This window comes from Aricia agestis, chromosome 7, assembly GCF_905147365.1.
Source record: "Aricia agestis chromosome 7, ilAriAges1.1, whole genome shotgun sequence".
NCBI lineage: Eukaryota > Metazoa > Arthropoda > Insecta > Lepidoptera > Lycaenidae > Aricia > Aricia agestis.
This window is the reverse complement of record NC_056412.1, coordinates 14,869,289-14,885,043: the sequence shown is the minus strand read 5'-3', so window position 1 is coordinate 14,885,043 and position 15,755 is coordinate 14,869,289. Positions and strand designations below refer to the sequence as shown.

At 37.8% G+C, this 15,755-nt stretch overlaps 1 protein-coding gene across 3 annotated transcripts in view; it reads right to left on the bottom strand.

Annotated features, from left to right (window-relative positions):
* LOC121728730 (venom dipeptidyl peptidase 4) overlaps nt 1-15,755 on the bottom strand; it is a 58,030-nt gene that overhangs the window by 17,588 nt on the left and 24,687 nt on the right. For all 3 annotated transcript variants that reach the window (XM_042116970.1, XM_042116969.1, XM_042116971.1), the window contains exons 3-6: nt 8,055-8,376; nt 6,917-7,011; nt 6,228-6,305; nt 938-1,199 (exon numbers count right to left, since the gene is read on the bottom strand). In XM_042116970.1, coding sequence (XP_041972904.1) covers nt 938-1,199; nt 6,228-6,305; nt 6,917-7,011; nt 8,055-8,376 — 757 coding nt within the window. The remainder of the gene's footprint in view (nt 1-937; nt 1,200-6,227; nt 6,306-6,916; nt 7,012-8,054; nt 8,377-15,755) is intronic.

Sequence of the window (15,755 nt, the reverse complement as noted above, 5' to 3'; positions counted from 1 at the left end):
GAACAACGTCGCTTCCTCTACCACCAAGGAGATCGGGCTAGTATTCATATCAGCCTATAGTCGTCCACTGCTGGACATAGGCCTCTCTCAATGAACGCCAAGATGACCGATCTCCTGCTACTCGCATCCAACATGGGCCTGCAACTAAGCGGAGATCGTCGTCCGTTGTACGACGCCAGGTCCAGTTGGTGGTAGCGATCCGTAGCCCGGAGATTCTTAGCACCCCTCGCAGTGCCGTTACCATGGCCGCTACCGTGGCCAGGAATAGTACCGCTACCGGGAACTAGGGGCCATCTTTTTCTGGTGCGTTTCATAAGAGGCAATTGCTCATAATTGCCACGCGGAGCACGCGGATTGGCAATCTGACAGGGGGCCAATGAATCAAATCATCAATGCTGCAGCCCATTGATGACCATGGATTTCTTCACTGGCCCTATCGTTGATGGTTTTACCGCCATCCTTCGGTTGACTAACTGCGCTTGATGTTAGATCTATCCCACACTAATTATTGTGAGACAGAACTACCATCAGGCGGGCGGTGGGGTCGTCACATCCCTACGCCTACCGGGCTAGTATTATCGAGACTAAAATATGATTCCAACGTTTCCTTTCACACTCAGTTACGAGCAAGTTAATAAGGATATGACACTAAAGGAAACTCCTGTTATCATTTTATCGACGGATTAATTATTATTTTTTACCAACATGGTAACTATATAGTGAGTGTGGCAAAGCGCGCTACCCCGGCAAGTGCGCCATATAGCTATAATTCCATAATGATGATTGGAGATTCCAATCAGCAGTATGGAACAGCTCCAAATATGGCGCATTTTCTGGGGTGGCGCGCTTTGCCACACAGCACACTCAATATACCACATTCATTTTTTTAACACCCAAAATATTTACTTATTCCCAAGTTTAAATACATGTCAAGTACCTTCATAGACCCAATCTGGGACGCCATTGTAAACCACGCTCTCCTGACCGGTGGTGGTGATCTGCACGGGTGTGCTCGTTAGTTCAGCCTGGTAGTAGATGTTGTTCTTGTAGACGAAGGCCAGGCTGCTGCCCGAGGGTCCCCAGATGAAGTTCTGGAGGATGGCATCGGCAGGCTCCACTCCAGGAGGCACGATGTTGGTTACCTCGCCAGTGTAGATGTTGTATACAGAGTAACGCGCGTCAAAACTGTATCTGTACACCTGGGGATGTGAATGAGAATATATTATTCGTTATAAAATTGGGGGCAAACGAGCAAAGGTCACCTGCCCTAGTAGAAAAGTGGCAAGCGATTATCGTGAACGCTAACAAAATGTATGCGATTTGACAATAAGTCATCGCTTCCCTAGCGAATACTAATGTCAAATCCCATATATTTTGTGGCGTTGGCGTTAGCGTTTACCTACGCGTTTACGATAACCGCTTGCCGCTTGTCTAGGCCCTCAGAACTGCCGTCACCCCAGGATTCGCTCGACATCAGAAGAGTTGCAAATGCGTTTCCAGCCTTTTAAGAGGGAATACGATCTCTTCTTGAAGGTTTGCAGGTCGTAAAGGTTTAAAAATACTGCTGGCGACAGTTCATTCCGGAGCTTAAGTTTAGAATTTTCTAGGCTTTAGTAATTATCTTACTTAGTTAGACGACCTCTGTGGCTCAGTGGTGAGCGCGTTGGTTCGAATCCCGCCGACGGAACAAAAAGTTTTCAATGTTCCCGGGTCTGGATATGTAAATCTTTAATATATGTATAGTATAAAATATAAAATTATTAAATATATTTCCGTTGTCTGGTACCTGTAACACAAGTCCTTTAGGTACTTAGCACGGGGCCAGACTGAAGTGGTGTGAAGCGTCCATAGATATTATTATTATTATAGATATTATTAGTGTTAACACTAGAGTACACGCGTGGACTACCTACCATGATAGACTATATAGACTAGGGTCACTTTTTCAGCGATATATTTTCACTAAAGCGCGCTAGAAACTTGCCATCATAGTAGTCCGCGCGAGTACTGGTGTACTAAATTCAAGCATGTGTATTTGTTTAAATTATCTTATATCTTTAAACGAGCAATTCTTGTATATATATATATATATATATATATATATATATATATATATAATTGGAATCTTGGAATCGGCTCCAACGATTTTCATGAAATTTAGTATATAGGGGGTTTCGGGGGCGATAAATCGATCTAGCTGGGAATCATTTTCAGAAAATGTCTTTTTATTCGTGTTTTATCGATAATCTATAAACTGAAAAATATGACTCTTCCTGACATCTATTGGCGAATAATAATACTATTTTGTTAGCAACTAATTGTTTTAACGACCAGCAGATGGCGTTATTAAGTAACACGAGGTCAATGAGTGTTTGCTATACCGAGCAAAGCTCGGTCATCCAGGTACTTTTTTTTAATTAACGTTGTTATTGTTTATAATTAAATATTTTATGCATTTATACTTGAAAACAATCATGGTAATTTGATTACAAATACTAAAATTACATTTTTGAATTGAACAAAATATAGTAACTTTTACAGATTGACATCATAACAATATTATGACTAACCAAGAACATAAAAAATCTCATCAAATTGCAAATTACATTTAATAAAGTAGATTAAAATGACATATTTAAATAGTGTTTCGTATTTAATTAGTCAATCAATAAACTATTTTATAGTTTTTGCAATAAAATCTAAGCGCCATCAGTTACAGTTTACTAATTTCTTCGTGAGGCTTTTGATGTACGTTTTGAGAAGGAAGGCGATTATCTGAGTTGGCTTCCATATCTAAATAACCTATTAAAGAAATGAGCACACTGAGACGGGCCGTGCTGGGGCGCATCGCAAAAATCCGCCTCCATACAATTTATATGGAAGCAGATGCGTGTATCGCACACTGCCAGGGCGCATCGGCGCGGATTTTTGCTCGGCGGATAGCAAGCGGCGCGCGGATGTGATGCGATGCGGCCCGGCAATAGTGTGCTATAGCTCATTTTGCGCTGCGCTGTGCCCCGACCCGCCCCGGCACGCGCCGACAAAGTGTGCGCGAACCTTAAGAGTAACAAATATTAACCAGTTATGTAAAACCTAGTCAAGGAGTCGCCCCTCTATAAAAATGAGAAAATCTGTTTACTCCTAAAGCTCTGGGGCGTTCATTCTTAAGAATAATAACCACAATATAAAAATACATAATTGAGTTTTTAAATATAAAAAACGATTGCCAAGAATTTTGAGTAGAAAAGTAAAGTAAATTTTAAAAAGCCAATACGATTTATACTCACTGATAAGACACGCAAGGGGCGATGTCAACGCTGCATGAGAGCCCAAATATGATCACCAAAAAGTGGTACTAGATAAATTATGATTTCTGTTTTTTTTCCTACCAGTAAGGGCGTTCGCTGCGTTGAGCGTGTGCCCGGCGCGGCTGCCCGGCTTAGGCTTCGGCTTTTGCCGAGCGTTCTTGGACGGGGCCTTCTCTTCTCGGGGGGCCGGCTTTTTCGCGGCAGACGGACATCCGCTGCCGCCCAGCACGTGCCCCCTTTCTGCCCTGCCAGCGGCCTCGCACAGGGCGCAGTTTGGCGCTGCAGCCCCGCATTCCGCCGCCTTGTGCCCCGGTTTCCCGCACCGGAAACAAGTCCGACTACGGTCCACCGGGCACTGGCAATTGGCAGCCACGTGGCCGGTGTCTTGATAGCGGAAGCAGCGCGTCGGCCTCACGACCAACAACGTCACTCTCGCCGACACCCAGCCAACACGCAACCGCCCAGAGCTCGAGAGCTTCTTGGCGGCCGCGACTGGGAGGCGGATCCAACACGACCCGTCCCTTCGTGGCCCCTCTCTCATTGGTTTACCATGGTAGGTCATGCGACTACGTAGTACGTACTCGTGTAAAAAAAGGGGCGCGTATACTGTAGTGTTAGACACTTGTTTAAATAAATTTGGAAACCGACATACTATCAATTTAGTATGCACCAGTCATTTTCTATAGCGTATGTCATGGCATAATTATTTTATTGTATTACAATTTTCCATATTTATTTTATTAATTAATAAACTACTTTTATTATTAACATGGATGACTCATAAATAATATTAAGGAACAAATAATAATATTATGATTTATAAACTTTATATAGGTTCCATCAGTTATTGTTGGATGTTTTATTTATAAAATATCTTCTTTGCACAAATAACATAGTATCTATATTTGACAGACATTTTAAAAAACCAATTACTCGAACATCAAAATGGCCTAAACATTCCTAGAGTGGGGCCATTTTTTATCACACCTTATTCTCGATAATATGTCTGAACTCTGAATATCTATTTCATTATACTTAAGTTTATGTTTTTTTTAACATTACAAAAGTCGTAATACATTAGACAACAATCGAGTAAAGAAGTATCATAAATTCATACAATGCTTCTAAACAAGTAAACACCGAGAATTCTTGGAAACACGTAAATAATGTAGACTAGAGAGCCGGTGCCGGCTTTAGCACTACCGGCGCCATAGGCGAGATTTATTTGGCGCCCCCTCACTGGAATTCAAATACATTCGAAAATTGACTTAGAAGTATGCCTACGGCGCCATTATGTTTCTCTCGGTGCCCCTTTTTTATCTGGCGCCCTAGGAGGTCGCCCAACCGCTCCCATAAAGCCGCTACTGCTAGCGAGCGGGAAATTCACACTCCATTTCGGGAGGATCCTCCTAAGGTCGCAAATTTATTAACGATCACGTTCATTGTTCAAGTAACACAGCCTTAGCAGTGTTTATACAAGATAATATTCCGTTTTACTAAAGGTTACGTTAATAATAAATATTTTGTGAGTTAACCATAAAGAATATACCTAGCGGAACAGAGAAACAAAGGTCTAAGCAAGCAAGATGTCACTATCAGTAATTAAATATGGAGTTAAAAAGTAGTTTTGTTTCATAGCCGTAACTTTTTATCGACTCAAGTCATAAGAGAATCGGTATTTCGGTACCAGTAGGTATGATAAAATTTTAAATAGGCCTCACTAATATACTAATCTCCTTGTTAGCAAACCGAATCTATAAGCTACGAAGACTTGGATTAAGAGTGATTTTACCAGGCCAACAAAACAATAAAAAACTAACTTATTACCATTTAAACTCAAAAGCAGTTTAATGAAAACTAGCGCCAAAAACAAAGAAAACCAAGTGTGTCAAAGCTACAAACTACATTATAGAGTTGGAGATTTATTGAGTTTGTGTTCACATTTCACGTAGAGAAATCGGTTCAAACCACGTTCAAACACATCATCACAATAATCTTTATACAATATGTCTAGGTTTTTATAGTTTTTATATTTCTTACATAAGCCTAGATAAAAACTTTAATTAGCATTTACGTGTATCAGATTCGTCTTCAATACGAGCAGTACTCAAAATCTTCAAAAACAATGTGAATTATTTGCTCGTAGATAAGATAAAGACATAATAACAGAGATAAGAGTTAGGTGATTCGAATAAATAATGCACATCTCTGTTACCTAGCAATAATATTTCCCCAACATAAAGTAACAGCCGTTTCCCGGGGTCTCATAAACTCGCATAGTGTATAATTTAATAAAAGGACTACTATTGCGTTACGGCAGAAGTTTCTACCGCGTTCGGGTTCAATCAAGCTAAAAGCCACACAATATTAAAGCCCGTTTGAACAAGAAGATTAAGCACTCACTAAAATGGGGAACGAAAACAACTGGACAGTACGTTGTCGTTGTGCTGGTGGAATAAAAAGATATAAACGTCAAAAATTGAAAAAAAAAACGCTTGCCCGAATTTATGGCGTGTGCTGTCCAATGAATAAAGAAACATAGTGCTGTCGTTGTTCCATAGAACAATTAATTAAAAAATTAAAGAGCTAACTTCATAAAGTCGTTAAGGTGCTCCCAGATAGCAGATAACGTTAGATAACATTTTTGTCTAACTTTTTTTAACAAATTATAACAAAAGACACATTTATTTCTTGACATAATTATTGTTGTAGCGTAATGATATTCTACATTCTTTGAGTTTTTCATACAATATCATTGTTGTAACGTATGTTACACGCTGCTATAAAATATTATCGTGTCACACAATGTTTTATAACGTTATTAACTGCTGTGTGGGAGCACCTTTAGTCAAACTGGTAGAAACATTAATTTTCGAACTAAGTTTATCAAAATATAATATGAAAATAAGACACACTTACCGACTCTTCATTGTATGAAAGGACCACGTATCTTTCATCGGCAGACAATTCAGTAACTCTAAATGATTGCTGTAGGATCTGTAAAAAATATATAAAACACTTGCATGTCCAGTTTCTAATCTTTTTTGACAGTAGTTGACAAATGACAACACTAGACAACTATGCAATATCGTTGCTGATTAGTCAATATTTTAACGTTAACCAATCAAAAGCTCCTAATGCTAGCTTCTTTTAGTTTTTACACAAGTATTCTAGCAATTATCGACTGTTGGCTATAATTGTTGTAGCTCAATCAATAAAATTGTGAAAGCACAATAATTATGTCTTGCAAGCTGCAACCATACGAGAAATTATTTCACAAGGACATTTAAAAGTTAGGAAATATTTTACTTTAAAGCTATAACTTCTTGATAAGGCAATATTAATTACGTTGCAACAAAATTTAAAAACAATGTGTCGACTATCCTCAGAAGTCAAAAAGCAGGCTTCATAAGATACCTTCAAGGTACGCGCATATTGTGACGGGGCCTAGCGGGGCGGGCCGCATTTTTAACCGACTTCTTCATACAAGATTAATGATGGAGTGCGCGATGAGTCACAATAGTTATAATGTAAAAAATATTGCCCGCCCCGCTGCACCCCGTCTCAATGAGCGCATCCCCTTATGTTTCTGGGTCATTAGTTTTTACCTGTGAAGTATTAGACACTAGAATAGTGTGGCTGTTGGTCTGTACGTCATATTTCACGAGATCGCCATACTCGTTTCTGAACAACACGTCGTTTCCTGTAATTTAAATTAATTATAACCTAACTGAATACAATAGATAAAATGATTTGTATGAATGAAATGAACACATTTTTTCACGCAATACAAGTAATGGATGTCATTGTTTCTTACAGATATTCTTTGGAGGCAATATAAGGGCTAAGGCTAATGCCTTAGCCCTTATATTGCCTCCAAGGGGTTTAAATTTTAATTAAAAGGGCAACTACGTTGCCTTTCTATCTCTATTTTCTTCTCTATCTCTCTTTTCTTTATTCAGTATTTATTTGAAGATGAGATCAAAGTTAACAACGATTAGCCATAATATTTTGTCTGTCTGTTGCCTCTTCACACTTAAATCGCTGAACCGATTTTGATGAAATTTGACATGGAGATACTTTGAGTCCCGGGAAAGGAGAAAGGATACTTTTTGTCCCGGAAAAATGTACGGTTCCCGCGCAATAATCGAGTTTTGGCGCAACGGAGTTGCAGGCGTCATCTAGTAACTTATAAGTTATAACTGTTTGAAGTACATAGCTTAGGTACTATCAGAGAGATTGATTCATAGACACGTGGCGGACTTACGTTATTCAGGGTCTGTTTCACCACTTCCTAATAAGTGCCGAATAGGCTATCCACCACTTAACTTGACAGATAAAGTATGGAGAATCTGTCAAAAAAGTTGTGAATAGCCTATTCGCCACTTTATCAGAAAGTGGTAAAACAGGCCCTCAGTCTGTTAAGGTCAAGCCGAGCCGACAGATACGATAACATCGTAACTAATATCAAATTGTCATAGCTCGACTAAATAACGAAGTTCTAACATCTGCTTATGATTTATAAGTAGCTTCCGTACTATCAATTTATTAGGGCTCCGTACCCAAAGGGTGAAAACGGGACATTTAAGAATAATAAAAAAAAAATAAGGTGGGCTCCCATACAAAAACATAATTTTTGGTCTATGTTTGCTCTATAACAGTACGGAACCCACCCTTCGTGCGCGAGTCCGACTCGCACTTGGCCGATTATGGTACGTAAGCTACTTATAACAGCTGTTTACTAACCTGACGTCCACGTTCCGTTGAAACTCGCGGTCGAGAACTCCCCATTGATGATATCCTCCAACTCTATCATAGGTTCTTCGGGTGGCGGTTCCGTTGGTGGTTCAGTCGTTGTGGCGGGAGGAGCGGTAGTAGGAGGTGGGACGGTAGTTGAAGATATGGTGGTGGGGATAGTCGGACCTGGAGTCGAGATGATGGCATCGGCTTCAGCGTCATTACCAGTGAGCACCACGGCCAGTGCTACCACCACACCTATCACCACAACCATGGCCACCGCCCCGATGACGTAGGTCAGCTTTTTCGACTTCTTTGTGGCTACCAGGACCTAGGAAATTGATTCACTGATTATAATCCAGTAAAGTTAGACATAAGAGTAGTACCTACAATAACAAAATTCCAACACAGCCGGGCTTTCCACAAAGCTGTATCTGATTGGTTATTTTAGTTTTTTTTTTTCAAATGTCTTAAATATATAACCGGCCAAGTGCGAGTCAGACTCGCGCACGAAGGGTTCCGTACCTTTGCATTATAGAGCAAAATTAGGCCAAAATTGTGTTTTTTGTATGGGAGTTCCCCTTAATTTTTTATTTTAATTTAATATTATTATTAAATATTATATCTATTAAACATATAACTAAGTACTTTGAGAAAAATTCAAGTAAGTACTTGCCATTATTGATAAAGAGCAAAAAAAGGTAAAAAAATCACGTTTGTTGTATGAGAGCCCCCCTTATATATTAATTTTATTTTGTTTTTAGTATTTGTTGTTATAGCGGCAACAGATATACATAATCTGTGAAAATTTAAACTCTCTAGCTATTCCCGTTCTTGAGATACAGCCTGGAGACAGACAGACAGACAGACAGACGGACAGACAACGAAGTCTTAGTAATAGGGTCCCGTTTTTACCCTTTGGGTACGGAACCCGACAAAGTATCAAGGATTTATAAAGCTATTCCTGTGACAGTAGAGTACCGAATCGCGATTAAACTGGCAAAATGCTTTTATAGCTATATTTTGATGTAAATGTTTTAAAAATGTGCTACTTATTAGGGTCGGGACACAAAAACACGGCACGACGTCGTACGACGTCGTACGGCGCCGTGTCGTGAGAATCCAAGATGCGCGTCGTAAAAAACCACGGCACGGCGCCGTACGGCGTCTTACGACGTCGCGTCTTAGAAACTCATCTTGAATTTCTACGTGAGTTTCTACGGCACGACGTCGTACGACGCCGTACGGCGCCGTGCCGTGTTTTTTTACGACGCGCGTCGTGGATTCTCACGACACAGCGCCGTACGACGTCGTATGACGTCGTGCCGTGTTTTTGTGTCCCGGCCCTTAACCGTTCGGAAACTAAGCCTGCGAGAAGAACCGGCATAAGAAACTCGTACGAGGCCACTTTTTACCAAAAAAATTGTAATTTTAGAAATATAAAAAAGTCCATGTAATTAAGCATTTACTTAAATTAAAGGACCACTTAAATTGACTGATGTCAGCTCTAATTATAACTATTGGTATGACAAAAAAATTATTACCTTGATAGTAAAACTATCAAGTATATTTCGGGTAGGTGCAAATAAAGACATCACAAGTTTCTGCTAATTAAATTTACGAAATTACTGGTTTTATACAAAATTCTAGTAATTAAAGTATTGGTTTTATATTAATATACTTAGTTTTTCGGGAATCTCAAATAAGCAGAACTTTTTATGGATCAATAAGTGAATATAAAATATTGTACCTGCCAGCTGATTCACCTTATCTACATCTGCACTTACTCAAAAAAAATCTTAAATCATCATATATATAATCTTCAAGATGTCACAAATGATCGATATAATGAAAGCACAACAGAATTTGGAAGATCTTGTTACAAAGAAGATGGACGAGCTTCAGGCACAGTTGCAGTGTGGTGCCGCTGCTAAAGACACAGTGGCCAAAGTTGCTGAGGAGTTTCGCACCTTCAGAGAGCTCACTTTTTCCATGCTCAGCCTACTACGGACACAGATAGCTGAATGTTGCAGAGCAATTGATATAATGGAAACAAGGTCCCGCAGGAAATCATTAATTATCTCTGGTGTTCAAGAGCAAAGTGGTGAGAACTGTACAGCTTTACTCCTTAACATACTTAAACATAAACTGCATTTGGAGGATATCACATCTGATTCCATCAAGGTATGTCATCGGTTAGGTAACACATCCGACACCCAACGAGTCCGGCCCATATTAGTTAAGTTCATCTCAACTGACATTAAAGCCGCTGTTTGGAGAGCAAAAGCCAAGCTTAAGGGGACTCCATACACCTTAAAAGAGTTCTTAACCAAATCAAGGCAGAGCGTTTTCTTAAAGGCCAGACTGCACTTTGGAATTAGGTCATGTTGGACTCAGGATGGCATAATTGTCATAAAAAGCTCTGATGGCAAACGACACAAATTGCATTCTTTCGATGAACTCCAGCCTCTTTTGCTAAAATACCCAAAAGTAGCCTCAACCTCTTCCACCTCAAGTGTTAATAAACTCTAATGTTAAATCTATTAGGTTGCTTAGATATATCAACAAGTTTAGTGGTTGTGACTTGTTGTTTTAACTCTTATATTTTCCCATTGCTTTATTATATTAAATTCTGTTTGTACTTTTAATTTTATTTTAGATTATAACTAAACGACTTTATTGTTAATTACAGCAATGTTTTAAGGGTACACTTTGATTTGTTTTCAAAATTTACATTTTTTGTGTTGGTGTTTTAAAAATCCCATTGTTTACTGTCAAATGTCAATTGTCTTGCTGACAAGTGACAACTGACACGTTTGACATATCTTTTTTTTTTTTTTTTTTACGTATAAGATGAGTACACAAATGTTTTGTTCTTACTTTTCCGTTTGTTGTAAAATATTGTTGCATTGTGTAAGTCATTTTTTAGTATGTTTGTTTATTCTTATTTTGTTTTGCTCTCATTATTATATTGTATCCGAAGTCAGCTGGCGGGTGTTGCTGAAATAATAATTAGTCAAGTTTTTTTTTATTTTTATATATATACGTTAGAATTTTTACAAGCTATAAATTTATTAGTATATATTTTTATATAATATTGCATAACATTATTTTATATACAATATATATATATTAGTTTACCTGTATTATGTTATTGTCACATAATGAATCCTTTGTTTCTGTGGAAAGTTTGAATAATTCAAGTAACAACGATAGTTTCTACTCTGTTGATGATGCTCTGTGTGATCTCTTACAACAAAATTTTAACACTGGCAATACTAACATGCTCAATATATGTCATCTAAATGCCCAAAGTGTTCCCAGTCACTTTGACGATATGTTGGAAACTTTTACAGGTTGTAACGTCCACGCAGTACTTATTTCGGAATCCTGGTTGAAACCTCATCTCCCATCCATAACATACAGCTTACCCGGTTTCATATTAATACGTAATGATCGTGTTGACAGACGTGGCGGCGGTGTTGCTATTTACCTACGCAGTGACCTTTCCTACAAGATAATAACATCCTCATCTCCTCAATATACGGCTACTGCTGAATATATTTTCCTAGAAGTCTGCAATAAGGGATCTAAGCTTGCTCTGGGAGTTGTATATTGTCCCCCTACCGTTGACTATTTTTCCCAACTAGAATTGGTTTTGGAATCTCTTGGCACAGACTATACTCATCACATAATCATGGGAGATTTCAATACCAATATTTTGGACAATTTATCACCACGCTCTCAAAAGCTTCAACAAATACTAGAATCTTGCAGTTTACATAACTTGCCTCTTCAAGCAACACATCACAACATCAGCGGTGAGGACACGTGGTTAGATTTAATTCTGACTTCTAGTCCTTCGTCAGTTTTTTCTCACGGCCAGTATCCTGCTCCTTCCTTTTCGCTGCATGACCTTATCTTTGTTCGGTACAATCTAAAACCTGCGAAATTCCGTCCGAAAATTATATACAGACGTTGTTTATCTCGCGTAGACACCAATAGATTAAAGTTCGATGCAGCGGAGATTGATTGGGAGCCTCTAATGTCAGAAACCTCTATCGATAACAAGGTTCAGATCTTTAATAGTAAAATCAACGATCTATTCGACACCCACGCACCTGTTAAGAGGATTAAATTAAAACATAAACCAGCACCGTGGATGTCGGATGATATTAGATTGCTTATGAGACGGAGGGATCGGGCATTCCGCAAATTTAGGTCTCATCGTTCTGAAGACAATTGGAACGACTTTAAGGCTGCAAGAAATCGGTGTAACCAGGTGATACGCAATGCGAAACGCCGACATATTCTAAATAATATAAATTCATATTCTTCTTCATCCGCTAGCATTTGGAAATTCCTTGGCACGATTGGTATCGGCAAACCAAGACAAAGTGGTTTGCAAAGCTCCATAAACTTAAATGATATTAATATCCATTTCTCTTCTTATACTGCATTGGATGCTCGAACCAAACGTTTGACCATTGCCTATCTAAAAAAATTACCATTTGCTATCAATGAAATTTTCCATTTTTCTCAAATTACTCCGGGTGAGATCAAAGCTACCATCAAACGCATTGACTCCAAAGCTGTAGGCTGTGACAACATTTGTCGGCAGATGTTAGTGCCTATTATTGATGAACTCCTGCCAGCTATTACGCACATTATTAACTTTTCTATGGAGTCCTCTACATTTCCTAAAATATGGGGTAAAGCCTATATTCGTCCATTACCCAAAATCCCTCATCCTTTACAACCGTCCCATTTTCGTCCTATTTCCATTCTCCCCTTTTTATCCAAGGTCCTGGAAGCATGTGTTCTGAAGCAGTTCTCCGAGTTTGTACTCCAAAACAAAATCCTCTCACCACTTCAATCTGGATTCAGACCGGGGCACAGTACCACCTCTGCTTTGTTAAAAATAACTAATGATGTAAGGGCTGGCATGGAGAACTCAAAAATCACAGTCTTAGTCTTAATTGATTTTTCCAATGCGTTTAATAACGTCGACCATGACATTCTTTTGTCGATTCTTTCCCGTATACTCTCATCCGAAGCTTTAAATTGGTTTTGTTCCTATCTTCGAGGACGCCAGCAGAGTGTAAGATTAGATGATTCCTCTTCTAGTTGGGTGGATCTTGAAGCTGGTGTACCTCAAGGCGGTATTCTTTCTCCTCTTTTATTTTCATTGTTTATTAATTTTATATCCTTAGTTATAGTTCATTGTGCGTATCACCTTTATGCTGATGATTTGCAGGTCTACATTCAAGAAAGGGTTGAAGATTTACCTGTCGCAATTAGAAACATGAACAGGGACTTAGAGGCTATAAACGCGTGGTCCAAAAATTTCGGTCTGCATGTAAACGCCAGTAAATGCCAAGCCATCTTGATTGGTAGTCCGCGTTTGTTGAGCCGAATCGACATTAGAGCCCTTCCACCCGTCGTCTTAGGTAACAGTGTTATCCCTTTTAGCTCTAGTGTTAAAGATCTCGGGCTATATATAGACAATAGTCTCGATTGGCGTACACACATAACCAACGTTAGTCGTAATGTTACCAGCTCCTTGAGATCTCTTTATCGTTTAAAAAACTTTTTACCTTCTAATATAAAGTTGTTGCTGGTTCAAGCCCTTATAGTTCCGCTGCTGGATTACGGTGATGTTTGTACTTTCGAACTCCGTGAAGAACTACTTAACAAACTTGACCGTATGCTAAATAACTGCATCAGGTTCATTTTCAATCTTCGTAAGTTTGATCATGTCTCTCAATACCGATCTAAGCTGCAATGGCTGCCAATTCGTCAACGTCGATCACTGCGTGCACTGTGTACTTTGTACTCTCTCCTTTACTCTCCTAGCGCTCCTCCATATTTGTCGTCCCACCTTGAATTCTTCAGTAATACCCATAGTACGGAACTACGATCATCCAAAAACTTGCGCCTCCACTGTCCTTCTCATAATTCCAGCATTGTCCACTCTTCCTTTCTTGTACAGTCCATCCTCCTTTGGAACGCCCTCCCTCAAGAAATCAGGATGTCCCCTAACAAAAATATCTTTAAACATAGAGTTCGTCAATTATATTTACAAAATCAGTTGAATGATAATAAGTAATTAGATTTAGTTTCCACAGGAATTCATATTTAACAATTTTTTCCATATTTTCTTTTGGTAATTTAGTATTTTATTATGAACATATATTTTATGTAGGTATATTTTTTAATTATTTATTTTAAATAATTATGTATGGTTTTATCATAATATTATAGTGTGTACTAGTATGTAATAGGTAAGTACGGTATAAGTAGGTTTATTATAATAAAATGTATTAAAATAAAAGTTATCAGACATTAATGTTTATAACACTATTTATCACGTCATATTTTAACTAAGTAATATTGTTTTAGAATGCGCCTATTCAACATTCTCATCATCACCCTAAGGTTGGCTGGTAGAGAATGCCACTAGGCATTAAGCCCGCCTATGTAAATATTTGCATGAAGTGTTTAAATAAATAAATAAATAAATAAATAAAACTGAAAACTAAATGTATATTTCCAAAGTACACGTACAGTTATCTCCAATTTTTTAAGTTCATGGGCTTTTAAAGATTTAAAATCTATCCAAACACTTTTTTTTTCTATTATTTTCACAATTTTAGAAGACAAGATTTTAACTTTTTGATACTGCACTACACTGTTGTTTCAAACTCAGTAAATAATTAAAAATATATATAATCTTTGGCAACAATTTGTAATACAACACTTGTACAAACTAATATGTATCAATAACAAATGGTATTGAACTCTGTTGAGAGCTGTTATCAGAATAGATTACTATCGCTTAGAAGTGGGCAAACAAAATATTACGATTGTTAAATATTGTTAAATTCATCGATTATGGTACAATTCTGAACAGGGCACAGCACGCTAAAGTAATACATAAAATTTTGATACTGTATATTATTATCTTACAAATATAAAAAATATGAAAGTGTGTCTGTCAGTCTGTTAGTAAACAGTGAAGATTTCAACCAATATACCAAAAATATTATGTTGCTTGTTCTGGAATGTAAATAAAATTAATTATTGTATTATAATTTATTATTTTGCTACTTGATTGTTTAATTAAAACAAGAACAAGCACCCGAGCAAAGTTTCGGAAATATGATTAATTGCGGAAAATTTTAATTGCCCGAGTTTTACTTGTTTAGATGAAAGAAAACAAACAATATGGATATTATGTATTGTATACGCATACAAATTACAATAAATAATATCCTGGATATAAAATATGATAAAATGCGATTTTTTTAATGAAAAAAAAATTGTATGTTATAACAATTACTCTAAGGGCCTGTTTTACCACTTCCTGATAAGTGCCGGATAAGCTATTCACCACTTAACTTGACGGATAGAGTATGGAAAATCTGTTTATCAGGAAGTGGTGAAATAGGCCCTAACATACCTACTAAATTTTAAGCTATGGATTTCCGCAAATTAACGCCTGTTTCTACTATTTTTTAATGAGCAATTTTAAAAATTCAAAATTTAAAAATTTAGTCTTGTGGAAGCAAAATTAATTCATTTCTGTAAACAATTATAAAAGTAGGTACTTACCTAATGTTTAACTGAGTGCTGATATTATCTTTCTTTGTAGTACTTTGGAAATTCTTGGCATAGTAACTAGCTATAAAGGTTTGACCCGTTTGAGCC